The sequence below is a fragment of the Haplochromis burtoni genome, unplaced genomic scaffold (assembly GCF_018398535.1).
Source record: "Haplochromis burtoni strain Fernald_Lab_line unplaced genomic scaffold, NCSU_Asbu1 Contig_72, whole genome shotgun sequence".
Classification (NCBI taxonomy): Eukaryota; Metazoa; Chordata; class Actinopteri; order Cichliformes; family Cichlidae; genus Haplochromis; species Haplochromis burtoni.
Genome location: NW_024582433.1, coordinates 2,056,812 through 2,084,258, shown reverse-complemented (window position 1 = coordinate 2,084,258; position 27,447 = coordinate 2,056,812). Strand labels below are relative to the sequence as shown.

At 39.6% G+C, this 27,447-nt stretch overlaps 2 protein-coding genes across 2 annotated transcripts in view; one reads left to right on the top strand and one right to left on the bottom strand.

Annotated features, from left to right (window-relative positions):
- LOC102288892 (astrotactin-2) overlaps nt 1–27,447 on the top strand; it is a 292,853-nt gene that overhangs the window by 199,235 nt on the left and 66,171 nt on the right. The window contains exons 14-16 of the mRNA XM_005930128.3: nt 12,609–12,733; nt 13,898–14,002; nt 15,169–15,348. Of these exons, the coding sequence (XP_005930190.1) occupies nt 12,609–12,733; nt 13,898–14,002; nt 15,169–15,348 (410 nt within the window). The remainder of the gene's footprint in view (nt 1–12,608; nt 12,734–13,897; nt 14,003–15,168; nt 15,349–27,447) is intronic.
- trim32 (tripartite motif containing 32) lies at nt 18,743–25,630 on the bottom strand. Its single transcript, XM_005930127.2, has 2 exons — nt 25,513–25,630; nt 18,743–24,982 (listed from the first exon to the last, which is right to left on the bottom strand). Exon 2 carries the CDS (start codon nt 24,968–24,970, stop codon nt 22,934–22,936), a length of 2,037 nt encoding a protein of 678 aa, XP_005930189.1. The 5' UTR covers nt 24,971–24,982; nt 25,513–25,630; the 3' UTR covers nt 18,743–22,933.

The following is a 27,447-nucleotide window of genomic DNA, read 5'->3' as shown; positions in this document are numbered from 1 at the left end:
CCTCCTCGGCCATTACAGAAGAAGAATCTAGCCCATCTCAGTAGAGCTCCACCTCTTGCACTAGCTCAGGTTGCTTCCCTGCTAGTGAGGTGACATTTCATGTCCCAAAAACCAGTCTGTGATCCTTGAGGTGACACATCCAGGTTCCCTCTTTTACCTACCCACAGGGCCACTTTTATTCATCTATATGAAATTTACTTCATTGAGTATTCACCCATACTCACCCCTGCGAGGCTGAACTATAAAGGAGTTAATTACCACTCCTGTGATGTGATTTCCAGAGCCTAGCTTTCAAGATGCCTACTACAAAAAATGGTTCACTTCAGTTAGTTATATCAATCACAAACATATGAATGACAGAATAGCAGATAATATAATAGCTTTTAATTAGGTCTTGATGTCAATCATCTTGCTTTGTAATTACACTGAAGAACAAAAGAATGCAAAAACCGCCTTGCTGTCTTGCCCCATTACTGTTAATAAAATACGAGATGATGAGATTGTGGAAAAATTGTGATGAGACTTGCCATCTGTGTATTTTTATGTACCAGAACAGAAGAAAATGAAGCAGAGGTTTATAAAAGCTGACCTTCTTTTGGTAGAAAAAAATAATGTCGAGTTTAGCTTTGGTGCTTAAATAACCTATAGAAGTGAATACGTGTGCCTCAAGGTCTTTTAAGTGAGTTTCAGAGCTTGTTTTATTGAACTAAGACTCCCCGTTTTTCAGCTCAAAGTCCCAGGGTCATGTAAAGTTTTAAGAGCTAGTCAGATTATTTCGCTGTCTTTATCAAAAGGACAGAAAATAAAGAATTTGTTGTGTCTTTTTTCTTGTTAGCGTGTCAAAAAAGGAAATAGCCAAACTGCTCTGTTGCTTGATTGCTGTGCCAAGTAAGAAAAGATAACCTCCTGTTGTAGTCTCTTGTCCTCTAATCAAATGCTCAGAAGTGTTTTTCTGCATTCAGGGTGATGACATGAAAGTCTGTCAGGAACAGAATTTTTAATTGCTGGTTTGGCTTCCTTGTAAAACTGCGGTGTCCATGTTGGAGTAAAAGTGAGAAGGAAAAAAAGGAGACTGAAAGAGAAAGGGAGATAGAGAGACAGATGTTTGCTACAATGGATAGACACAAATGGGGGAGGTTTGTAGCAAGTGAGAAAGTGCAAGTAATATAAAATTAGAAAAGCTGTGGTGGCTCTAATCAGTTCCACACTTAACTGGCCTGTATGCCCCCTCACTCTGCATTGCTGAGTTTCATCTCTATGGTAATGATCCTGGCCACCAGAGTTCATTTCTACAATTTCCTAAAGCAGGCCAACAGAGATATCAAGGTACAAAAAGAAAAAAAAATCTATGTGCACTCACATTGTATTTCAGTTGTATACACGACTCAGGGGAATGAAAGGGAGGATGAGCGGTTATGTGTCGTGCCTACATATAACTGTGCTTGCTGCTGTGTGTGAGTGTGTGTGACTGAAGGGAAGCGAGAGTGACAAAAAACACTGACTGGTGCCATTTTGGACTCACTGGTAACACTTTTTGTTGTCACCAGCCTCAGCATGTGGCTGCATATACGTAATTACCTACACAAACAAATACATACAATCACTCACGTACACTCACACAAACTCCACTCTACTTCAAGGCTGCTTCATTCACAGCATCAACTCCCCAGCTTAATCAATATTGGCCATGACAAGTCACCACATCTCCTCCCCTCAGTGGAATCATTTATCAACTGAGCTGTGGCTGCAGATGTAATAAGAGATTGTTACACAACTCTCAAGATAAACATCTCTGATTGTTTTATTACACTACAAATTGGCCTTTTTTGATATTGCCCCTTAATAACTGTTTAATTTTTCATCCGGGGCCTGTGCCCTTAGTGACGCTGGGTGCTTTATCTTTGTTATGACTCATCTGTCTGGCCCACTTGCAGCAAGTGTTTATTCAAATAACAGATATTACAGCTGTTAAGCATATTACATGCAATTGGATTGTCTACATACCCAGCTTTCATAAATCTTTGATTGTGCATTTCAACAAATTGGCGGATATGGTTCTCAAGGGCAAATGTGACGGCGTTTTCAAAGCAGTGGTAGGGAACAGGCTGGAAAAGAGAAAGGTTGATTGATACTGGGAGAGGATACATAAAAATTTTAATTCAGAAGTTATATGATGTACTGGCATAATTCAGCTATGTTCATTTAGCAATGAATGAAACATCCTCCATCTTTTCTATATTATTAAAAGAGTGGCTAAAAACTATCTTGCAGTAAGTTACATGGATTACTCTATCCACAGTAAAGGTAGGCTATTCTATTAAATCAAATGAACAGCAGCGTGGGGTGTCTGCCCCATGCTACAAAACCTCTGCATGGTGATATATAATGACTTTGGATCGACACTGAAGAGGCTAGCTGCTGTTTTCAGTCTTGTTGTACAGTTGACTTTTTTGCATATTGTCATACTAAAGTGTATTTTGTGGCAGAGACAATTGTTTCGAACAAGAGGCTTCTTCTTTTGTTTGGAATGCCATTCATTTCACACTCCTCTTTCAGGCACGAGGTAATTATCCCATTTATGGATAAATTCAAACAGCATGGCAGCCATAGAAATCACAAGCATGCTGTGTTATGCTGGATGTCATATTTTCTGTAAGTTGTTTTCAGACTCTCTTTATTTACAACAAAAACACTGAGAATGGTGAGAGAAATGGCGAGACCATGCCACATGAGCACAACTTGTATTGTCCAGTGGCAGTTGCATGTTGTGCAATTAGGTCCATAAGTTTTTGAAAAATTACATTTTTTGGTAATTTTGCATCTTTATACCACCACAAAAACTAGATGTGAAGTTGTGTATGAAGTCCATCCAACTACACTCAACAAAAATATAAACGCAACACCTTTGTTACTGCTCCCATTCCCCATGGGATGGACGTAGAGACCTAAAATTCATTCCAGATACACAATATAACCATCCCTCCCAAACAGTGGTCACAAATCAGTCCAAATGTGTGGTAGTGGGCACATCTGCTATATTGAGATAATCCATCCCACCTCACAGGTGTGCCACATCAGGATGCTGATCTGACATCATGAGTAGTGCACAGGTGTACCTCAGACTGCCCACAACAAAAGGCCACCCTGGAATGTGCAGTTTTTTGCGCTATTGGGGGTCTGGGGACCCAGAACCGGTCAGTATCTGGTGTGACCACCATTTGCCTCATGCAGTGCAACACATCGTCGCATGGAGTCTATCAGATTGTCAATTGTGGCCTGTGGAATGTTGGTCCACTCCACTTCAATGGCTGTGCGAGGTTGTTGGATATTCGTGGGAACTGGTACACGCTGTCGTATACGCCGGTCAAGCACATCCCGAACATGCTCAATGGGTGACATGTCCTGGTGAGTATGCTGGCCATGCAAGAACTGGGACATTCTCAGCTGCCATCTGCCCTGAACAATGTGAACCATGATTCATCCGTGAAGCGCACACCTCTCCAACGTGCCAGACGCCATCGAATGTGAGCATTTGCCCACACAAGTCTGTTACGGCGACGAGCTGGAGTCAGGTCAAGACCCCGATGAGGACGACGGGCATGCAGTTGAGCGTCCCTGAGACGGTTTCTGACAGTTTGTGCAGAAATTGTTTGGTTGTGCAAACCAATTGTTCCAGCAGCTGTCTGGGTGGCTGGTCTCAGACGATCTTGGAGGTGAACCTGCTGGATGTGGAGGTCCTGGGCTGGTGTGGTTACACGAGGTCTGCGGTTGTGAGGCCGGTTGGATGTGCTGCCATATTCTCTGAAACGCCTGTGGAGACGGCTTATGGTTGAGAAATGAACATTCAATGCACGGGCGACAGATCTGGTTGACATTCCTGCTGTCAGCATGCCAATTGCACGCTCCCTCATTGCTTGTGGCATCTGTGGCATTTTGCTGTGAGACAAAACTGCACATTCCAGGGTGGCCTTTTGTTGTGGGCAGTCTGAGGTACACCTGTGCACTACTCATGATGTCAGATCAGCATCCTGATGTGGCACACCTGTGAGGTGGGATGGATTATCTCAATATAGCAGATGTGCCCACTACCACACATTTGGACTGATTTGTGACCACTGTTTGGGAGGGATGGTTATATTGTGTATCTGGAATGAATTTTAGGTCTCTACGTCCATCCCATGGGGAATGGGAGCAAAAACAAAAGTGTTGCGTTTATATTTTTGTTGAGTGTATCTATGCATCCAGCCATTTTCTTCTGCTTAAACTAATTTAGGTCACCGGGGAACTCGACCCGATCCCAAACGCAGCATACAGTCTGGACAGACTGTCAGTCTAACACAGGGCTAACACAAATAAAGACATAACCATTCATGCTCGCATTCATTCCTACGGCCAATTTAGACTCACCAGTTAACCTAATATACTCGGAGTGAAGCCACGTAAGCACATGATGTCCAGGACCATCTTTCTGTCAGGCCACAGTAAATAAATTTTAGATTTTTATCAAAAGCATTCATTGTTAATTCAAATCAAATCAAATCACTTTTATTGTCACATCACATGTGCAGGTACATTGGTACAGCACATGTGAGTGAAATTCTTGTGTGCGAGCTTCACAAGCAACAGAGTTGTGCAACAATACAATAATGTAAACAAGCAAAATACAAGAATGGCTACATCTGAAACTAATAAATATATGTACAATATATAATAGTATATGCATTTCTGGATGTGTATACTAAATATTTTTCTACGTGTGTATGTGTGTGTGTGTGTGTGTGTGTGTATGTGTGTGTACAGATATTTTACAAATTAAATAGAGTAAACAATAAATAAAATATATAAAAATATACAGAGTTGAGACATGACATAATTGTTTTAGGGTTCAGGTGTTTTGTACATTTTTAGGTGTTCAACATTAATTGAACAAACTACCATCATTTTAAACATAAAGATTGTTTTTAATACTTCATCAACTAAATGACCGCCTGAAATCTAAAACAGCTGGACATCACCAAATATTGTGCTTCTTCTTCTTCTTCTCCTAGGCCTTTAGTGAATTTTATTTCTGTCTTTCTGGATTCAATTTTGTCTTCAGTAACTGAAAAGCATGCTCTAATGGTTTGGAAGGCACTTTGGGTCAACTTCTTCTTGTTTCAAAATGTGCTATATAAATAAAATTGACTTGACTTGAGAGCAGGTGACTGACTTGGCTGTTGAAGAATACCCCATTTCTTTGCTTGAGAAACTCTTGAGTTGCTTTCGCAGTGTGCTTTGGGTCTTTATCCATTTACACTGTGAAGCAGTGCCCGATCAGTTTTGCATTTGGCTGAATGGGAGCAGAGTACACAGCCATGTGCACTTCCAAATTTACCCTGCAATTTCTTTGAGTAGCCACATCATTAATAAACAGTAATGACCGATTCCATTGGGCAGCCATACATGCCTAAAGTTTTTTCAGTCTCACTGATAGGTTTATTTGGGGTTTTCAGCCTAATGATCACCTCTTTTATTTGCCTCGACATCTCTATGGACCTTACATTGAAAGTTCCATTGAAAAGCTACAAGATGCAAGTTCAAGACTTAGAATTGATTCAAGATTTTATCTGCTTAATTTCCCGTGCAATAATGAATGAACAGGCTTCATCTGGCCATGAAATGTTTTATCAGTCAATTGTCCAATTACTTTTAAACTTCTGAAAATGGGAGACTATGTATAAAATACAGAAGCTTTGTTATTGTCCAAAAAGCCTATTGACCCAACTGTGTATCTTAAACACTATCAAAACACTAGCAACAAGAGATGATGTTCATGTAGAGAGTTGTCTTAGAAAAACCAGTGCAAGTCTTTTCTTTGGTTGGTTTTATTAATTTTCTTCTACTTCCAGTAAATATCAGACTCAGACACAAGACCTGGTGACGTGCATCTTGCTTCTTGTGTTTGCGTTTTGTTTTATGTTGGATTTTTTTAATATGAAAATGAAAATGTTCCTTTTGTCAAGCAAATAAATCACTCTTTCCTGCTATACGTCAGGTAAAGGTATTTTCCTTTTTCCTTCCTGGTGTTCTTTCATCCACTTTGACACCCTTTCAGCTTACCCAGTATACTGCAGCCCTACTTGTCCCTAGCTTCCATAAATCCTCCAACACAACCCTCCCCCTATCTGAACTGTGCTGGCACCCAGTGGCTGCTTACATAGAGATCAAAAGACTGTTGTTAGCCTGCAATTCTACCAACCCCCCTGCTCTAACATCTCTTCCTTCTCTGTGGTAAATTGACCATCACTGCCCTGTCACGACTCGTCAACCCTTTCTCAGGTCGAACTCTTCTTTTCTCATTTTTTACTTTTTTTTTTAGTTCTAAACCACAGTCCAGAAGATCAGAACCAGCACTGTGACCCCTCAAATCCTGCATTTTTGTGAATCTTACATACTTACAAATACCTGTACTTTCACATATGGCAGTGTTTTGTGTAATGTGACGATAATGCGTACAACTGGTTATTACTGCTGAAAACGACTGCTGAAGAAGCTGTTTATACTTTTTTTTTTGTTAATGTTCAGCACATTAGAATAAAGTCTCCTGCAGACTACTCAATAATGTGCAGGGACAAAAACACATAAATACTTAAACTATGTACATTGGGTCATACCACTAGATTCTGTCTCTTGCTTTCACACAGAGACAGAGCATCCTCTAGTGGCAAAAATTATTATTGTGTTTTTTCCTCCTTTTCCTAATAGTTTTTCATCTATACAGTGTTTATTGATTATTACAGTACAGAGCTCAGACTATTTGACGTTCACAAATGCATAAACAGAGTATGTAGCACTTTTTCTACTCCAGTGTTTCTCTGTAAGTGGTCATTAAAGTGTGGCAGGATGAGGTTTAGTGCTGGATCGTTACACAGGACAGTATAAGTGGAACTTGACTATTAAATAGTAATAGACTGATATTAAACTTTGGATGTGGAAATATTTTTGCCTTTACCTCAGCAATGTATTTTTTCTAGCTATTTTTACTATTTTTTTATTTTTTATAAACTATCCCATAGTTAATAAATACCATACCAGACTCCTTTTTACATGCACAGGAATTGCTCTTATCACTCTTATCACTGCAAGTGTAACATTTTTTCATCAAATCTTCAAGTATTTTTAATGCAGCTGGCTTTTAATATGTTTTTGTCTTTTTTATACTAAAAATCTCAAATGCTTTGATAAGCCTTTATGTGACTTCGCTTATGATGCCGTTTTACATGCCTGCTAAATCAGTTTTAGTGTATTGATTTCATTTGTTTATTCGGAATGGTGAAAGCAAGATTTGCAAGATTTGAAGTGGCCATTCAGAGTGTGCCCTGTAAACGCCTTTTTAAAGTGCTCTTTCAGCTTTGACCCAAAATGGTTACACATGCTCAATTAGCAGCTGAGCTAGAACAGACACTGATAATCAGGCTATAGCCTTTGTGAGCTCAGCACCAAGGATTTGTATATATATTCAATACTCATTTCCTCTGGGAATTAGGGTGTCTTTGTTAGTGCTTGCGTCAGTCCAGAAAAGCAGCTTCTAAATGAGTGGAATAGACCATCCTGCAAGGTTTACAATTTGCTGAAACAGTTAGGTCCTTTCATTGTTAGGGAAGCTGTTTCAAAGGCAGGTTGAGTCATCTTTAGAAGGACCGTATGGGAGCATATGGTGGGTTTATGACTGGCGGGCAGCCGGTTGGCTGATTATAAGAATGGAGTTCTGAGTGTCAAAGTGGGCACTTGAAATCATTGGAGTAAGCCTCCAATTCAACCAAAAGCTCCCATGTACAATACTGGTGTGCTTCAACATAAAAAGCAAAAATGAACAAGAAGGGACTGATGTGATTTTCCCAATAATTGCAGCTTTAAAAAGCATCGTTAACCTAAAGTATATTCTTGTTGATACGATTCTTTAATCTGAGGTAATGAATTGTTGGCGAATCTCATTGTAGTTAAGATGAAGTGAATGCGGTTGAACTTTGCTGATCAGTGTTTAGATGTGGGAATGAGGTTTCTATTCTAAACTGCACAAGAGCCAATTATCCTGAACAATCTCTCCGTAAGTACCACTCAATATCAGTTACACAGTCACAAAGTCAAAATAAATATACCCACTCAAACATATGTGGGAAAGCACAAATAGACACAGCCATCTGAAATTAGGTGAAAGATGAACATTCAAAGACACAAAAAGAAAAACAGCTATCCCTCTATTAATTAGCTGTAGCCACTTATCCTGTTGGACTATTAAATGTTGACACTGATTCTACTATTAATAAATAAATAAGGACATCTGTATGTAAAGTGTCTCGTAGATAGATATATGGTCTTAAAAAGATGTTATTCGACCATATATTTTAATTATTTACTCATTTCATACGCTTGTAATTTGGAGATTCTCATTCAAATGGGAAGCATTTTCCATTTGTAGACTCAAGCAGGATAGAAGGCCTGGTTGGCCAAAAGGGAGTCTAGTGTCCACTGCCCTTAATGAAGACACATGGGTATTGAATGAAACATGAGTAAATATACAACTTTGCCAGCATTTCCTCAGCAAGCCCGTACTCACATATGTAGTCTGGTGTGCGGTGGGTTGCTTGCAGTAGTAAAGCTGCATGTGAGTCATGTAACTTTAGTTGGCTAAAAATCCTGAACAAGCAGGCATATTTTACATATGGAGATTTTACTTGCGCGTCAGTCAAAGTACTTTGTAATGTTAAGTTCACTTTAGTGAGTTCTAAAGTTCCTCTACTGAAAAAAACAAAAGAAATCTGAGCTCTTGTAATCAGATGGACTACATTCAGTCTAGTGTTTTATTTCCGAGTAGCTGACATTTTGAATGTCAGTAATGTTATTAGAAATCTGACGAGGAAACATTTATTATTTTTATTATTTTCATTACTTTTCTTTGCAGCAGACAGCACGTGTGTTAAAAATAGCATTACTGATAGCTCTGTTCTGTTCCAATTTCCCAGTTAGCCATGACAGGCTGACAGAGTGGCAGGTGAGTCTGTACACACTGTAACAAGCTTCTGAACCAGAGCAGCTGAATGCAAATCAGCAGTCATTCATTTCCACCTGTGCTTTTCTAAGCGTGGCAAGTCAAAATGTCCTCAGTGAAAAAAAGTCTTTATTAGTGAAATCATTGTGTTGTTTAAGGCCCGTTATAGTCGATGCTTTATTACAGTCCTCTGTAGACTTTTTCTGAAAGCATTTTAAGTTCAGACGCAGCAACAACAAAAAGAAGCACAGGTGTAGGAAACAATTAGCGTTAATCTCGACTTTATCTCATTTTAGTCTCAGGAAGCAACATCAGTGAGCTGGCGCGCACATTAGCATCCACACATTTGTCGCTAGGTCTGTTGCTCGTTGCATAAGCTGCCTGTCAGTTTATAAGATGTAATTTTTCAGTCTTAAGTAAGATAAGTTCGCCATAGCAGTGGTGCCATGAGTGGAGCCATTTGTGCAAGATGAAGATGATCCTTCTAGAATGACAAGCAACTGGCTCATCTTGTTAACCACCCTGGTTTGTTTGGGTTGTAGCGTTGCAAATAAATGTCTCTTCTTGTAATGAGCTGTCAGCAGAATAAATGTTTCAAGGTTCTTTCCTGCCACGTACACACAGACACACATAAACACAGTCCGAGAAACTGCAGTCAAGCTAAAACCAGGTAAATCGAAGTCTGACATTCTGTCATTTCTGAATTTGCTTTCTCACCTACTTACCTGTGCAGATGCCAGAATCTACCTTTGAGATTGGTATGACATCTGTTCCTTTTGTCTTTCCCTCAAGGAAAGAATTTGAAAAAGAAAGTTTAAGAATGTCTAACTTTTTATATCCATCCAGGTGTCCATTAAAAGTCTTGATCCCACCTTTTTTTGTTTGTTTGTTTTGGTCATCTGTACATTGAAGCATCTGAATGGATATAGTGAGCAGCGCAAATCTGGGCTTGAAAATCCAAAAAGGTATACATGATCTTGGTCCACACACCTTTACCTTAGGTCCCATGAGCCACTGGATGAAACTGACTGATATAGTTTAGCAATCGATATGTTTTCTCTGAGAATAAACTATGTTAGTCTTTATACCTCTTCTGTCTCTCTTTGTTCTCATTTTCTGCCCTTGAGTTGTTCCTTCCACCCTTCCATTTTCGCAGTGATTGCATCTAACAGGCTTTGTGATTAGACAAAGAAAGGAGTAGGACAGAAAGAGAGAAGCAAGATAAAAAATTTATATCAAGAATAGTCAAGCCAAGCCCTAGGGTTTCTATCACACAAGGTCTGAGCTCTGAGATTTGGTCCTATAAAAGTGGATTATAGGAAATAAGTTGCTGCAGCCTTCCATGCTTTCAGGATGCAGTAAGACAACCCATCTTTTTGACAGTAAATGAACCAAGGCTCCTCCAGTTCTACCACAATGGCCTAGCTACTGAAAGAAATGCATCACAGCATTTTCTGTTTTATATCTCTACATGTAGGCTTAATGATATTTTTTCCCAAGTATTTTTTTTTCCATTGAAAAATATCATAGAGGTGCAGATCAGCAGATCAATAAAAATGGAAAAAGGTTTTTGAAAATGTGTGCATTTATGGATGTTTTTTGTTGCCTGTCCCTATAGAATAGTGTGTGGTTCTTTATCTTCTAACCTCCGACCCACAAACGCCACTGTTTAAGGTCATAATTCATCTAATTCTCCTTGCAGTTCCACATTTTATGCTCTTCAAATAATAATATTGCCAGTAGGCAGTCTTGCACTGCAAACCCCACAGAAAGCAAGAGGTTTTCTGATGGGGGTATTTGGATGGGTGGCTGGCTCTCTACTTTTCTAAAGTTTAGCAACCACTATGCAGTAGTAGAAGTTAGTTAATTAAGTCAACATAAACTTGAACTGGAGCCAGAATTTTCAGTTTCAGTGCCATAAAATCAGAAATCATCTTGTCTCATGTCTTTGGTACTTATGTCTACGTGTTTTTTTTTTTTTTTTAACCTCAGTATTTGTGTCACACCTTAGATAGAGTTACTTTATCAGACTCTACGCAAAATTGTACTGAAAGAGACCTGCCTAGGAAACTTGCTGTAAGACACTAAACCTCCTTTGCCAAAACTATTTGAAACATGTCATATTTTAAAATGCCATCCAGTAAAAACCAATTCCAAACATTAATTTTGTGTCTGGGCCTTAAGATAAAGCGTGACAGACACATCTTTGGACCGTATGTTAGCTAGCCTCGAATTTCGAGCAGCTTTGGCATTATATTATTAACGTTTGCTCTCTTGGCACAGAGGATGATGGGATAACAGAGGTGTTTGTATGTCCTCCAGTGCTGTTTGCAACAGCGTTTATTAACAGCAGCCGGTAATATTAAATGGCAAGAATGGCGTTTATACATGGCAGCTGGTGATATTAAAACATCGAATGGTGTTTATAAATGCCAAATGCCATTTTAAATGGTATTTTTAAACGCCAGCTGGCGTTATTAAAGTGTCGAACAGCAGGGAGAATGAGATGATTTGTGACCTCAGTGGCTTTCTGTACTATTGACAGTTGTTATTATCATTTTTTTTCATGTACTTATCATCTTCACCAAAAATGAGAAAAAGATTTTTATGGAGTCTGTTGTTACCTTCGCCTGCTGCTCTTTGTTTTGCCCTCGAGGTGGTGGACACAACTGTGGCTTTTACTGCGCCTCTAAGCGTCATGCACTCACATGTTGTATTTGCACGTATATTTTGCTTTTGCACCCATTCTGTTGTTGTTTGCAGGGCCTTCTAGGAATTTCCTCTACTCATGGGTGAAAGAGATTACTGAGATTTAAAAAAAAAAAGAAGCAAAAAGATTATCTTGTTACATTTATAGTTTAAAAATTTCACTATGAAGTACAGTGCACAAAAAAAGTGATGAAAAAGTTAACGGGGACAAGTCCATAAAAATTCAAAAACCTTACCTGATTCATATTTGGCCACCCTCCTGTTTAAGCTCATCGTCTTTGGACTATTTTCAGTGCAGCTGGTATTTTTAAAATCTCTGTGGAAGTCCCACTGTGTCCTCTGTTACTTGTGTGTCTGGAAAATGTGCTTGATGTCCTCCAATGTATCCGGTGTGGGGGCTTCCCAGGAGAGATCTAAAGATAAAAGCCGCACTGGAAACTGTCTGGACATGCAGAAAAAATATGACCTTGTACTGGAGATAAGCCAAATTTAAATCCTTTAAGGGTTTTTGATTTTTATGGCTCTATTCCCAGAACTTTTTGATCACATCTAAGATAAGGAAACGATGAGCTGAACACCTTTATTTTTACCTGTGCATAGAGGAGGAGAGGAGAGAACTCCTTTTCCAAAAGCACATAAAATATTATCATGGAAGAAACTCACGAGACAGTAAATCCCCAAATCCCAATCGCTGAATGATATAGGACACAAGCAGCTGGACAAGGTACTGGAACATGCCAGGATTGCAGATGCTTTGAGCTGCAGTCAATTTTCATGAGGTTCAGCTGCTTCCTTGACTGTTAAACATAACCTTTAGATTCCTTTAGATACTTAAAGTTTCTTTCTTTCTGTCTTTCTTTTTCTTTCTCAGGGACAATAATTTTATTAAGGACTTTCCTCAGCTTGCTGATGGTCTCATGGTTATTCCTTTACCGGTAGAGGAACAGTGTCGAGGAGTCTTGTCAGAGCCCCTGCCCAACTTGCAGCTACTCACAGGTGAGAACATTTGAGGAAGTTTGGGAATATGTTTTCTTCTCGTGTCTCTCTTTTCTTTTAAAGGCATTGGATTTATTGCACTTTTTGCTAGGAATAGCTTTCTGTTATCCCATTTTAGCCTGTTGCTTGAGAAAGTTAAAAAATATATATAGCACCCACACAACAATTTCTTATTTGAAAGGCCCAGGATCAAGAAGATACAAGAGATTTATATTGAAATATTCAAATCCACAAATCTCAGTATGTAGATTATTCTTTTGTATTTGCGTCTGTTTTGTGAAATCCAGGGCACAAGATCATCTAATATTATATAAGAAGGTGTGGTTTGATCACAAAATCCTCTTTTATACCCCTAGGCCAATACCCCTATATATCTTAAAATGTGAGCACATGCAGAGCAAATTACACATATAGATGCCCCAAAACACACTAACTATATATAAACACTATTTAAATATATGGGTTTATAAAATGTGTATATTGTTTATTTATGTATTTATTTAATTTTCAACCCTATTCTGTGGGGGACTGATTCACTTAAATGTTGGTCTTGAACCTGCACCTACACCTCTGCTCCCTAATCCTTCCATTAGCTAAATTGGCACTTGGTCCAAAGTGACCCCTGAGATATTTCACTGAGGGTTCTGCTTTCACAACAATTGGACAGATGCACACAAACTAAAATTACCCTTTTTCACTGTGCATGAATGTCTCAGGTGTAAAACGCCTTTCAAAGGCACAGGATCAAGGTTCCCGTAAGCAGTTTATTGTTTTCCCCCCTTGCTCTTCACTTTTGAGGCTATTTAGTTCTAGACTGAAGTGAAAGTTTGGTAATTGAATTGCAGGGAAAGGCAAGATTGCTCCCACTTCTAATGTCAGCAATCCAATTGGAGTTCAAGCTGCTCTATATATCACCATTGATCCAGGAGCAGCTGGGATATGGGCTGGGATAATAAATGGTGTTAAGACAGTAATGGATAACAATGGTTGTGCAATAAACTGTACAAATGAAATGATAGATTTAATTTGTTCATTTGTTTTGAATTTCAGTATGTCTTCATAATTCTGAAAATTATAATTAGTTTTAAATTTGTTGTAGCTGTAAACTTTTTGATATCTTTTTGTCTTAAATTCAATGGTTTGTTCACATTTTTTTTTCCTTAGGGGATGCCCAGTTCAGCGAGGCTGTTGGGTACCCTATGGTTCAGCAGTGGAGAGTGCGCAGCAATCTGTACAAAGTCAAACTCAGCTCTATTACCCTAGCTACAGGTCAGTGTCTGAATAATAAAACTCTGATCACTCGCCATCAGAATATAAGAAACTGATGAATAAGAGCATGTTTTCAATGCTATCACCTAGCTATTAGTTGAGGTATCTTTTGGGGTTGTTATTTGGTAATAAATATTTATATTTATTATATTTTATATTTTTAATAGAACCTGTCAAATGGTGGGATATATTAGCCATCAAGTAGAAAAAATGTTTTAACATAGATTTTTTGGAAAGAAATGGCCAATTGTAAGAATCAGAGCAAGTTGACATGGACTAAATTGTGATAGCTAGACCATCAGATCAGAGGATGTACAACATGGCTCATGTGTTTCCCAAGTGCATTGTTTAAAGGAAGGACAACCAGTGAACCAGCCTAAGGTTCATTAATATGTGAGATGAGTGAAGGCTATCCTGTGTGGTCTGATTCCGCAAATTGCTGCAAACCTTAATGCTGGCTATGACAGAAAAGTGTCATAAAACACATTGCAGTGAAGGTTGCTGCTTGTGTGGCTGCATACTCACGGGCTGCTCAGAATGTCTACAGCTGAAGTGTCTACAATGGACATGTGAGTGTTAGAACTGAACAATGGAGCAGTGAAAGAAAGTAGCCTGGGGTGTCCATGTAGACAGAGGAGTGTGTGTGTGTGTGTGTGTGTGTGTGTGTGTGTGCCCACGTTGTTTGCGTGGGGAACAGATGGCAGCAAGATGCACTACAGCAGGAAAGCAAGCTGAGGCAGGTAGAATGATGCTCTGGCCAGTGTTCTGCTGAAAAGCCTTGGGTCTGGCAATTATGTGGATGTTACTTTGACATGCAGCACTCACCAGGCGTTGTTGCAATCCACGCAGCCCCTTCTCTGCAACTGTGTAGTTCCTATAATAGGTAACAATGTCATGAGCTTTAAAAGCATATGTGGTTTGTGCTGAAAAAAAACCAACCTTGCACCTCACAGCTTACAGGGCTTAAAGGATCTGCTTTGTGTGTCGTACCTCAGAGCCCCTTTAAAGGCCTTTTGGAGTTAATGCTTTGACAGGTCAGACTTCCTTTGGTTGCGCAAAAAGGACCTATACAATGTTAGGCAGGTAGTTTTAATATTGTGACTGGCCAGTCTATCCTTTTCACCTATTTGGACAAGAATTCACTCATCTCGTCCTTGGCTTTTTAGGCTTTTCTAAGGTGCTGAAGACACTGTCAACAGAGAGCACACGTGACGAGCTGCTGGCTTTTCTTCAGCAATATGGCAGCCATTATGTGTCTGAAGCCCTGTATGGCTCTGAGCTCAGCTGCAGCATTTACTTCCCCAGCAAGAAGGCCCAGCAGCAGCTCTGGCTGCAGTACCAGAAAGGTGAGTATGCTAACAGTTAGCAATTAAAGCCCAAAATATCTGATTGCTGAATTCTGGAGTAATATATGAAAATGCCTGCCTCATATACAACACAGGGACAATTTAGATAACTTATAGTTACAAAAAGGACACCATGTTTTAATAAAGGGTGAACCTGTGGTGTGAACAGAGTTAAACCAAGCCCTAGTGTTAACAGAAACATGAGTCTAGACTTTATCTGAATATAGAAACTTAACTTGTGTATAAAGAGCCCATCCTTAATTAATTCAGCCTTAGGTTAAATTACTTGAATTCAAGATAACCGTGTTAATTTAAAAGCATCCATCATCTGGCATTTGCAGTGCTGTTGCTTTTTTAACTGTGTTCTTGTTAACCTTTTTAGTGATCCCAAATAGTGATATTTAGTTTGGGTGATCAGTGAGGTTTATTGGCACTAAAAATAAAAAGAAGACAGAATTCTGGGTCAGAGAGGTCGACTGCTGAACATCCCCCCCTCCCCCTTACAAAGAGCAATATAACAAGATAGTTTTTTTTTTTCAATTCTAGCAAAGTTTATAGTAGAAAAGTCCATAAGCATTTGGACAGTGAAATAATTTTTCCTCTGTACACTATTACAGTGGATTTTAAATCAAACAGCCAAGATGTGATTGAAGTGGAGGCTTGCAGCTTTAATTCAAATGGGTTTAATAAAAGTATTGCATTAACTGTTCAGGAATTAGAGCCATTTTTATACATTTTATATCCCAATATTTCTTGCCTTGAAAATCTCTTGGGTTGTTTTTGCAGTATTATTTGGGTTATTAACTGGTCATGAACCGCTGTCCGATCAGCTTCCAGCATTTGTCTTAATCAGGACAGAGAGTATTTAGGAGGGAGTATCAATATAACAGAGAGTATCAGTGGCCCCCTGCTGAATTTTTAAGTTTGCTCACTTACAAAGAAATGAACAGTCTCTTGTTTTTATGTTAGTTTCATTTTAATGGAGACAGAATATCAACAGATCAGATCATTTCACAAGAACACGACTGGTAACATACTATGCCTCAATGGACTAAAATCTTGCACCACTTGCAAGATCCCATACTTAAGAAGGCACAAGTACAGGTCCATCTTAAGTTCACCAGCGGTGTGGACAGATGAAACCAAAATCAAGCTCTTTGGCATCAGCTTGACTCAGCTTGTTTGGAGGAAGACAAAAGGCCCAAAGAACACAGTCTTGGATGAGAACATCTTTACTTCTACCAGAACACTGAAAACGGGTCGTGGATCGGGCTTCCAACCCAAAACAAACCACTAAGGCAACAAAAGAGTGGCTAAAGAAGAAGCACATAACTTCATAGAGTGGGCTAGCCAGTGGCCAGAATTTAGTCCTGTGGAAAGTCTGTGGAGGGAACTTCAACTTACTAAGCCACGAAACCTCAAGGATTTAGAGCAGACACGTCAAACTCGATGTCAAACATCATAGGCTGCATACAGCTGATGAGAAGTGGGCCAGTGATATGATCAATGTGTAAAATTACAGAAAAAAGGTTCTGGCAGGTAATTGCTCACTGTCCTTTAATTATAAATGTAGAATATAACGTTTTCATTAATTCACAGAAAATGTCTTTGTACTTTGGTGTATAATGGATGGCATTGGGGAGTGGGGGTCTATCAATAGGAAAAAATAAATGCACTCGTTTACATTTTCTTCGTGGGGCAGCCCACTTGGCAGCAAATCTTTTCTGGGCCGATTTTGGGCCTCATATTTAACACCCCTGATTTAGAGAGTTTCTGTAAAGAACAATGAAAATTCCCTCCTAAGATGTGTGAAAACCTCATGACCAACTACAAGAAATGTCTTACTGCTGTGCTGGTCAACAAGGATTTCTCCAACAAGCACTAAGTAATGTTTTTCTTGAAGATCAAATGCTCAGTGACACAGATAAATTTCTAACTTTTATGTAAGTTATATTTTCCAGATTGTTGGTTAATCTCTCTCCATTAAAATGAAATTAGCATAAAACATTCGATCGAGACTTTTCACTTTTTTATAAGAGAGCAAACTTACAAATTCAACACGGGATCAATAATTACTTCCCCCACTGTAGCTCTGTACACTTAACAGTTCATCCTGCTACTTCCATCAGGAGTCATATCATCAATATGGCTGCCAGTGGAATGACCCTGTTCCACTGGCAGCCATACAGGCCTATTCTACAGCTCTGCCTCCACCACGTTTGACAGATATTTTATGGTCATCAGATCATGAGATGTTTCTCTCGCTCTCCATGCTTTTCTGTCCTATTGTTCTGTTACAAGATAATCTTGGTTTCATTATTCTGTTTCATCAGAACTGAGAAGCGCCTTTTTGGGCCTTCCTGTTCATGAATATAACCAATGATTTGTATGTTTTTATACATTCTCTGTATTGCCATTTATAAAGGTGTTTCTTGATTGTAGACTTTGATAATGCTACCTTTACTTCTCAAGGGTGTTTGTGACATGATTAGATTTTGTGAAGGGTTTTTTTTTCTCAACCAAGGAAAGTAATTATGATCATCGATTTCAGCTGATTTCACGTCACCAAAAGGTCTTTCAGGCCCTTGTGTTGCTGAGCTGACCAGTGCAATCCTTCTTTTATAAATGCACCAGACTGACCTGGCCACTCCTAAAGTTTTTCTCTGATTTCGGGCTAATGATCACCTCCTTCATTTTCAATGAAAGAATAATGGAGAAACAGTTACTTTTCAGCCTCTGAAAGTGGGGGACTAAGTATAAATAATTATGTAAAATGGTTAATGCAGTACTTCTGTTAAACCCCTAAAATTACAGCTGCATTTCAATCACATGTTGAATAAAATTACCCGTGCTGGTATACAGTGGCAAAATGAAAATTGTGTTATTGTCCAAAAACGTGTTAACCCAAATCTAAATATATGTGTCACAAAAGTATGAGAGACTTTTCAAAAAAGCATGTCCATTTTACTTTATGGACTTTATTTATGCTTAATAAAGACCATAAAATGTGATGTTCTTCAGCAATGCACTTGAAGCACCAACTAAGTTTGTGTTTCATAACTTCCAGCTGTGTGTAGAGTGTTAACTAGATTTTACTTGTACAACATTTTAGGTAAGAAATAAAGTGCCCTTTATCCTGCCACATTATTCTGACAGCTTAAAACACTGATAGGGTTGATTGCCTGTATTATGGCTTAATTGTCAGTGTTACTACTTTTGTCCTCATCAACCACCATTACCTGCATCTAAGTATATGTAAATGCAGTAATCAGCTCATCAGTTACATTGACAAAAAAGGTTAAAATCATGTCTTTTAATAATAGCCAGAGAGAAACTGAAAAATTATGCACACTCACATTCAACTAAAATACACAAAAAGACACTACTGCAGACATTTTATCTGCTCGTTTCATAAATGTTTATTGCACTCAGATTCTTAACAATACAAACAGGAATTGGACGACACAGAGATGTCTACAATGTGCTCAACACACTGTAAAATTCATAGCCTTCAACATAATTTAAAAGTCACTGGTTTTTGGTTCATTGAAACAATGCAATATAACAACCTAGTAGAGTTACTGAATAAATATGCAAGGAAATAACCTTTCTTCAAAAACATAACAATAATATTAAGATGAGACAATGTGAGATAATTTGATGTTTACCACACTGACACAAGGACACTTGATTTTTCTGGCATTTTATGCATTTTTGTGTTACTTTAAACAGCTTGAATATGTCCAGTAATTACATTTTATTGATCTCTTTAATGTACAGCACTAAAAGAATTTATGGTAAGGGTGACATGCAGACGAGAGAGTCTTTAATCAATCAGTGCTAAGGTAACACATAGCCCCAAAATAAAGCAAATACATCACCCAAAATGTAACAGCACAAATATATGAGTGTGACAGACTAGATAGGATACTTCAGTTCAACTTTCTTCTCCTCTTTGCTTATGTAGCAATATTAAAAACATGTATTGGTTATTACACAGTTTGATTCTCATGCTGCTTAATAGGGCTCCAGTGCAGAGTTAAGGTCAGCTTTGTGAAATAAAATATTTTTAAGGCTAAAACAGAGTGAGTCTGCAGTCTGCCCCGTCCCACCTGCCAATCATTGTCTTTAAAAAAACAAAAAAAGACTTTTTTTTTTGTTTATTTATACTAAAAGCATCAGCTTTCTCACACCACCATTAAATTCAGAAATTAAATAAATTTAAATGGTGTACCAATAAATTACAAATTGATGGGAGACCAGAACGGAGACACTGTGCATGAAATAGCAAAATATTACATATGGCTGTTGTCCTATCTACCAACAACTGAGAACTCTGGTTGCAAGCTATCTAATATTGAACGAAAACCTGGAGAATACAAAGCAACAGGGAACCAACGCGGTTTCACAAACTCAGGTGTGGGGTAGGATGCTGGAGTTTTCAATCATCATTATCCTTGCAGTGCTACTCCAATTGCTCCTGCCAGCTATGATTCCTACAAAGATTTTGAAACCAGTAGGCAAGCATTAGGAAACAATGCCATGGAGCATGTCAGGTTTGAACAAAGTTTGCAAACATTTGTATTTTTAGAAATCTGTCTTGTCTGTGACATGAGTGTTACAGCGGTTTAGTGTGGTGGTAGTATAGTATATATCCTTTAGACGTGACTGCATTTGATGCAGCTGTAGGTACTTTTTTTAGGGAACAGAACTCAGGGGTATACTACAAAGGAAGTTCAAGATAGCCAGGCTTTCTTTATATTAGCTGGCATGACAAAACATTAAACCCCAGTTGGAGATAATGGGTATCACAATGGTGGTTATCAACTTTCTGTTAAGAAAGGTTTTCTGATTCAGGCTCCGAACACGCTCAAACACAAAACGGGGCGTTTTCACGTATTATATGACTCTGCTTTTGCATAAAACGATCCCCGCGAGTGCCACCTCTTCCAGTCAGAGACGTTAATAGGTGAAAAACAATCTGATGATTTAGTGCACGCAATGATTAAACCTGGCTTGATAATTTATTTGTTTTTATGCTGCCGTTAATTTCTAATGCAAGGTCTGCATATTAGAGCTCTGAAAGTTTAAACCAGATACATTTAAACATTAAATGCTGCTGTCACATAGCCCACTAAAGCACATAGAGAACTTTCTTTTGTTTTTTGCCAGCTCAAAGTGAAATTCATTTTACTGATTGAATACGTATTCTTGGTGACAAATGGTCTGATCGATTTTCCATTTTGTGTTCTAGCAGCTCCAGCAATGCAGCAGATAAGAATCATGCATAAAAACATCTATACATTTTCTGCATCACCAACTGAATGCATGTAAATTCCAGTAACAATACGATGCAGTTTGTGCTGTTGGAATTTTACAGCATTCAGTGGTTTCAGTGAGGTACGGCTTAACAGGTTGCATATATGAAACATATTACTCCAGCAAAGAATCTGTACAGTACTTAGCACATGGTATAAATTAAAGAATCAGTGAGAACATGGTGCTTCAAGCTGATTTTGAAACTAAACATAAATTGCTCCTGACAAGGTTATGTGTTTAGCATAGGTTACCACGGTGATTAAGCCAGGTAAAAAAGTCACCTTTGTGACACTGAAAACTCTGACTTTAAGCTTCAACACAGCTTGCTAAGCCATTACTCTCACTTCTGAGTACACCCTCAGAGCTTTTCACTTTTAAACACTTTCCAAACTACAAAGGTCATCCTACCCCTTAGAACATTTCTGCTTTGTTCATAATGGGAACAGCTCTGTGTAAGAAAAAAAAAAAGCTATTGTGTTTTTCATCCTACTAGACTAAAACTACCAGGTGAAGCAAAAACCAAACAAAGGAAAACAAAGAGCTAAAACAGAGGTAAAATCTATGAGTGAGATAAACAGCTGGAATATCATCTGAAGCAGATAACAGAATTTTATGCTACATCTGTCTGTATTTCAGTGATATTGTGGTTAGGCCATGGCTGGAAAGTCACTGGAAGAAAATTACAAAAAAATGTACAAATGTGAAATGTACAGAGAGAAATGTATGCAGCTCAGGCTGTGAATTTTAGTGACAGTTGCTTCACTGTCACTAAAGCCTAACGACTGCTCCAGAATGTTCTCAACTGGTGTCTCGTGTTTGGGCACGATGTATAAAAGACTGACGGACAGAACTTTAATACCGCAACAAAAGACAATAATGTGCTCTCAAAGCCCCACAGAAAAAATGATAATGTGGTCAACCGAATAAAAGGTGCTTTTGATTGTATTAACAAGGCTACCATTAAATGAACTTTAAAAGATGTAATGTTGTTTTTCACCTTTACAGTCCTACATAAGTTTCCTAAAACATGAATTAAAAAGATAAACAAAATTCCATTAATATCCCTATTACGGTTTAATAGTTCCACCACAGCACATAATATTGGAGTTTGGACTCTTTCCAGTTCACACCTTAATGTTTTAAATTTAATGTTCCCTGAATGTTACTGAATGCAATTTAATGAATGCTGGTACTTGGTTATGCTATGAGCTAACTGTGCAGTAAACATTAAAGCTGCCAGCTGCATTCAGCGACATCAATGTTAGTGTGTGCTAATTAAACCTAACACAAGAAAACAGTGATGTGTCGATAAAGTGCTTCACAGGCTCAAAGCCTTATGCTTTATTTAATGTAAATACATGTTTAGCGAAGGCCAGGCTGATTGGTGAGTACAGCAGCCAATAAAATGGGAAGGAAGAAAAAAAAATAAAAATCTGTGTCTCAGTAGCTTAGAAATTAGTTGCATCTTAGGCTTATTCCAAAGAGATAGCATGCCAGTGTGTTTAATCTTAAAAGTTTGCATGATCAGATCCACTAGACCAATATAAGGCCCAGTGGCCAGAATCAGCCCGCCAAAAATCTGGCCCACTGGATGGCTTTGGAAATTGTCAAGGAGGGCATAAATTTTAAACTTAACTATATTTTCCTACTGACCTCCTCAGTGATCGTTTATACTTCACCAAAGTAAATAAACACCAGTAAACCATTAAATGAGAGAAAGCTCCTGTTTTTTCACAGTTGGTTCAGCATTAAAAGAGAAGAAAAAAAAAAGACATTCTGTCAATTAATGAAAATAAATTTAGTTTGATTTTTTGTGTATTTTTACACATTACTTCTTACAATTTAAGCCCAAAGCAACATTTCTATATCATGTAGAAAAACTGATTTATTCTTGAAATTGCACTTGTTTCTTTATATTGAAATATCTCAGGGACTAAATGTGTGATTAAACACTATCAGAAAGTCTGGCCCACTTAAGATCAAAGTGGGCTGTGCGTGTATGTGGCCCACAATGTAAAATGAGTTTGACATCCCTGCATTATAAGAACCGGATTCAACTTGAGATACTCAAGATAAAACCCAGTAGACTATAACCTGAACTGAATTGACTGAACTACTGATTTAATAACCCAAATGAGAGCTACAGTGAGAACTGACTGGATTGCAGCTAAATTAAAGAGTGTTAAATAAGAGTATGTTTCTTCCTTTTCCAAACTTCTGTACTTTGCAATTGCACAACAAAGGGCAATTACACTTTGTTGTTCTTCTAAGAAGTAGAGGAATGCCTCCTCTGAATGTATGTGTAGACTTTAACACAGTGGTCCCAACAGTCCAGCACTAGCAGCTGTCCTTTCTGGGTAGTGGCCACTCCCACAGGACAGGTCAGCCCTTCCTGGATTAAAATATTGTATCCACCTTCTTTTGGAAACTGGAGGATTTCTTTCCTGCCACTGTCTGTAACCAGCAAATCTCCATTGGAATCCACACACATGCCAGTGATACAGCGGAAGTCTTCCGTCTCCGAGAAGAAATGGCTGAGCTGTTTGCCAAGCTGGCCATCAGTACCCACCGAACCGATGGAAAAGCCACCCTCCAGGTGGGGCTCATTCTGGCGTTTCTCAAAGTTCAGGGCCAAGCCCTGGGTAAAATAAACCGTTCCAGCTGCATCACATGTCACAAACTTTGGCCGTACAGCAGAGCAAAGTCTGTTGTAGCTGACCACACCTACGTTGCGGTCTACCGCTATACACCACAGCTTGCCACCTTCGACATCTGACACCACAAACTGGCCTGATGGCATGGCAGTAATACCCCAGGGTTTAATCAGTTGGTTCTTGTGGCAGGCCACACAGTGTCCATCCATGGTGTAAACTTTAACTGAGTTATCGTAGTTGTCAGTGACACCAATCAAGCCTTGTGCAGTCACAGCAATAGATAAGGGGATGAGGTTAGGCAAATCAGCCCCCAGGAAGCTCAGGACAAAGTTGTCAATGCTACTAGCGCTGCGCCGAATTTCACGTTGGAAGCCTTTGCGATTAAAAATCTGGATACGGAAGTTCCCACGATCAGCCACCAGTACCTCACCTTGAGGCGTCACACAGATGCTGACAGGCAGATTGAAACTCCCAGGTAGAGTTCCCTTAGAGCCCATCTTCTTCACAAACTGGCAGACTGGCGGCCCTGAACTTGCCCGCGCTGCTCCAGGTGATCCTCCTCCTGCATCCATAGACTTTGATTTAAAGCTGCTTGGCGAACCACATACTGCCTCCTCCACAGCTGCAACCATGTCAATGTCTCGGTAAAGATCCACTGGAGCCACCACTTCACCTCCTGTAGCTCCCGCCCCCTCTACATCACTTTCAAGTGCAATTTCTAACCCACTCTCCTCATCATCTGTATTGATGGTGCAAGTTCTTGTGGTCAGCTGGCCCACTTCTAGAGGTTTAGACTGCTCTGTTCTGATCAGCTCTGGCTGTTGCAGTTGAAAGGTTGTGGGTAAACTGCTCCTCAGATCCAGTTCCTCATCATCACTGTCTCCGCCATCGTCTTTTAGCAAGGCAATGTCACTTTGTCTTGCTCGCATTGTCAGATAATCACAGCGTGACACCACTTTGACCTCTGCAATGTTAAGAAGATATGTCTGCTCCTCCAGGACCTGCGCGTTGAGCTTTTCTACTTCTGCCATGGAAGTCCTGAATGTCCTTCGAGACCTGCTGAGCTCCTCTTGAAGACGTAGCTCAGCTGTAGTGTAGTCCTGCTGTATTGTTCGGTACTTTAGTCTCAAGGACTTGGAAATGTTTTCAATTACTGTCTTTTTTTTCTGAATTTCTCCTATAACATCACGGAGAGCCTCCAGTTTACAACCTAGGTCCTTACGACGCTGTTCAGCAGCCACCCTTATCGGCTGGACTGAATGTCCTTCATGCAGGTGGCCATCTCCTTTGCAGAGCTCACAGAGAACCGAGGCACAATCGTGGCAGTACTGTCGCGGCAGGCGATTGCAGCAGGATTTGCACATTAGGGCGGCGGCAGCAGCACTGCAGGACATAGTGCAATCGAGAATCTTGAGCACAGTGAGATTGTCGGCCAACTGGGAGATGCTGCTCATACGGGAGACCTTGCTACAAAAGGGGCAGCGGACACCATTGATAGTATTGGCTAACAGCTTCTCCAGACACTGCCGGCACACTGTGTGACCACACTGCAGGAGCTTGGGTCGCATTTGTTCCTGGTTGTAGGTTTCCAGGCAGATGGGGCATTCGAGAACCTCCCTCATTAGATCTGGGTCAAGAGCAGCTGCCATTGTGGTCCTCACCTTAAATGGAAGAAATGAACAGTTCTGTAACATTGTGCCACACTGTAACACTGAAGCAGACGAAACTAACAGATATTCAAAAAATAAACAGGATGCAGCCACGCTTATTTGCCAGGTCAAGTTTAAGTTAGATTCTAGATAACAGAGCAGATTAGATCAACATTAACGGTTAGATAGACACAGTTCAATGACGTGGAGCTACTGAAACCCAACATGTGGTGAGTGATGGCGTGTATCAGCAAGCTAAGAGATACACCGTGTCATGCTAATGACAAACGGGAGTACTAGGTTAAATCCTACACCAACATAATGCTAACTTGTTGTTTTACAGCAGGTTGACACTGCAGTCCAGACTTGCAAAGGAAAAGTAAACCGCAGGCCTCACCACAATACGACAAATGCCCTTAGCCCTGCACATAAACAGTAGTGTTATTCACCGACAGTACTGACTTTGAAGGGCGTGCATTCAAACGTAAGAAAGGCGACTCGTCGTAAGAGTCTCTCGAGGCTTTTCTGCTTTTAAACATTACCTTCACTTCACTGTTTTGCTGGTTAAAAGTGCAGCGCTGTTGCGGGGCGTTCTGTATCTTTCGGCTATGCAGCTGCTAGTAAAGACTGCAGTGCTGACGACATCACGCACACACAACCGGGATGTTACGCAATACGCACAGAGGCGAGCCCTACGGTTGTTTTGATTGGCTGCCATTTAGTAAACGGAGAGCGCAGTTTTTCAGGATTACTGGAGCTCGCCACCTAGCGAGTTGGATGACCTCAGAAATTCCCAAAAGAAATACAACTCCATACCAAATGTTTTTAAATACAAAATTCTATCGATTTGGTTAGATTGGTATATGCAGTGAATAAACACACAGGCAAAAAGCAAGAGTAAGCATTGCATGTTTAGGTGTGATATAAATGCAGTTAGATGGATTCATATGTGTTCTTCTCCCAGCAACTTGTTAATTCAACAGTAAAATGTCTTGGTGCATTCTCAATCATCCAGGAAAGTAAATCTCCAAAAGTTGATTCTGTTCATCTGGACGTAGCGTTTTGTGGGAGAAACGTTTCGTCACTCATCCAAGTGACTTCTTCAGTCTCAGCTGACTGCAGTTTTCCCCAATCTTATAAACAGTACATTTGCATAATGACTGAAACCAGCCCACTGAAGGAACAATGGGCCAATTCCTTAATCTTAATTATGCAAAATCTCATGACCATTGATCAACAACCACTGACCAAAACCCACTGATCAAAGATCAATGATCAATGGCCATGAGTACCATTCACAAAGAGATGGGTGCAATCACAGCATTGCAAGATGGTGACAGATGTGCCCTTAGGCCCCCTTCTCGATTCAGAGATGGTCTTTCGCTTTTCACGTAAATGGTGTCCTTGACTCCGCGCTGGACGTAGCGTTTCTCCCATAAAACCCTACGTCCAGATGAACAGAATCAACTTTTGGAGATCAATAAAATGCAATAAACACAATACAATTATTGCAATGTCATTTTAGCAGAATATCCTTCTCCATTAAAGCTACCCCCTTTTAAGTTAGATAACTGGTTAACTTGTAACCAAGTAACCAAACTTGTAGCTGAGAAAACTATTCTCCCATAGCATACCTGAAGCAGTGTTCACAAGCTTTGTTTTTAAAAGAAGGCAGTAATTACACAGAGTGACCATTAGATGTCAGAATAGGTCTACTTAGAATGTTCACACGATACAGATATCAGCAACAAAATTAAAACCACTGACAGGTGAAGTGAATACCACTGGTAATCCAGTTACAGCACAATGTTCTGCCGGGAAACTTTGGGTCCCGGCAATCATGTGGATTACTCTGACACGTGCCACCATTGTTGCAGACAAAACACAACCCTTGTCTGCATGGCGACAGCACCTCCCTTTGCTTTAACAGCACTGGCTTCCCCCAAAGGTCATGTCCCACCTATTCTGCAGAAACGCCGACCAGCTAAGGCAACATGAGTCTGTGTTTTTAACCTGGTCTGCAAACTCTCCTGATATCAGTCAAACATCAATGGGATATGCAGGAACAAGCCTGGAGGAGGCCCCACCCCACAACCCATAGGACCCATCAGATTAGCTGGCAGTGTCTGGTGCTAGACATCACACCACACTGCTGAAAACTCCCATGTCCCCAGTGGGTGAGAGCTGTTGTGTCAGCTGCAGAGTTGCAACACTGAGCTCGTGGCTTGAATGTTGGAGCTGATGATTTACTTTAACAGGACTATCTAAAAATGGCCCACTTCAAGATATATCCTAAGATATTTAATATTTCTTTTAGCCTACTATCATCAGAGCCGTAATTGTTGTGCTGCCCTTTTTTCTCTATATTAGTTAAAAGAAATGTATATAATTTACAATATCTATACTTAAAGCAAGGACCTGTTAAAATCACTAGTTAGTATGGACCTGTTATAGTTGTCTTACTAAAGCAATAACAT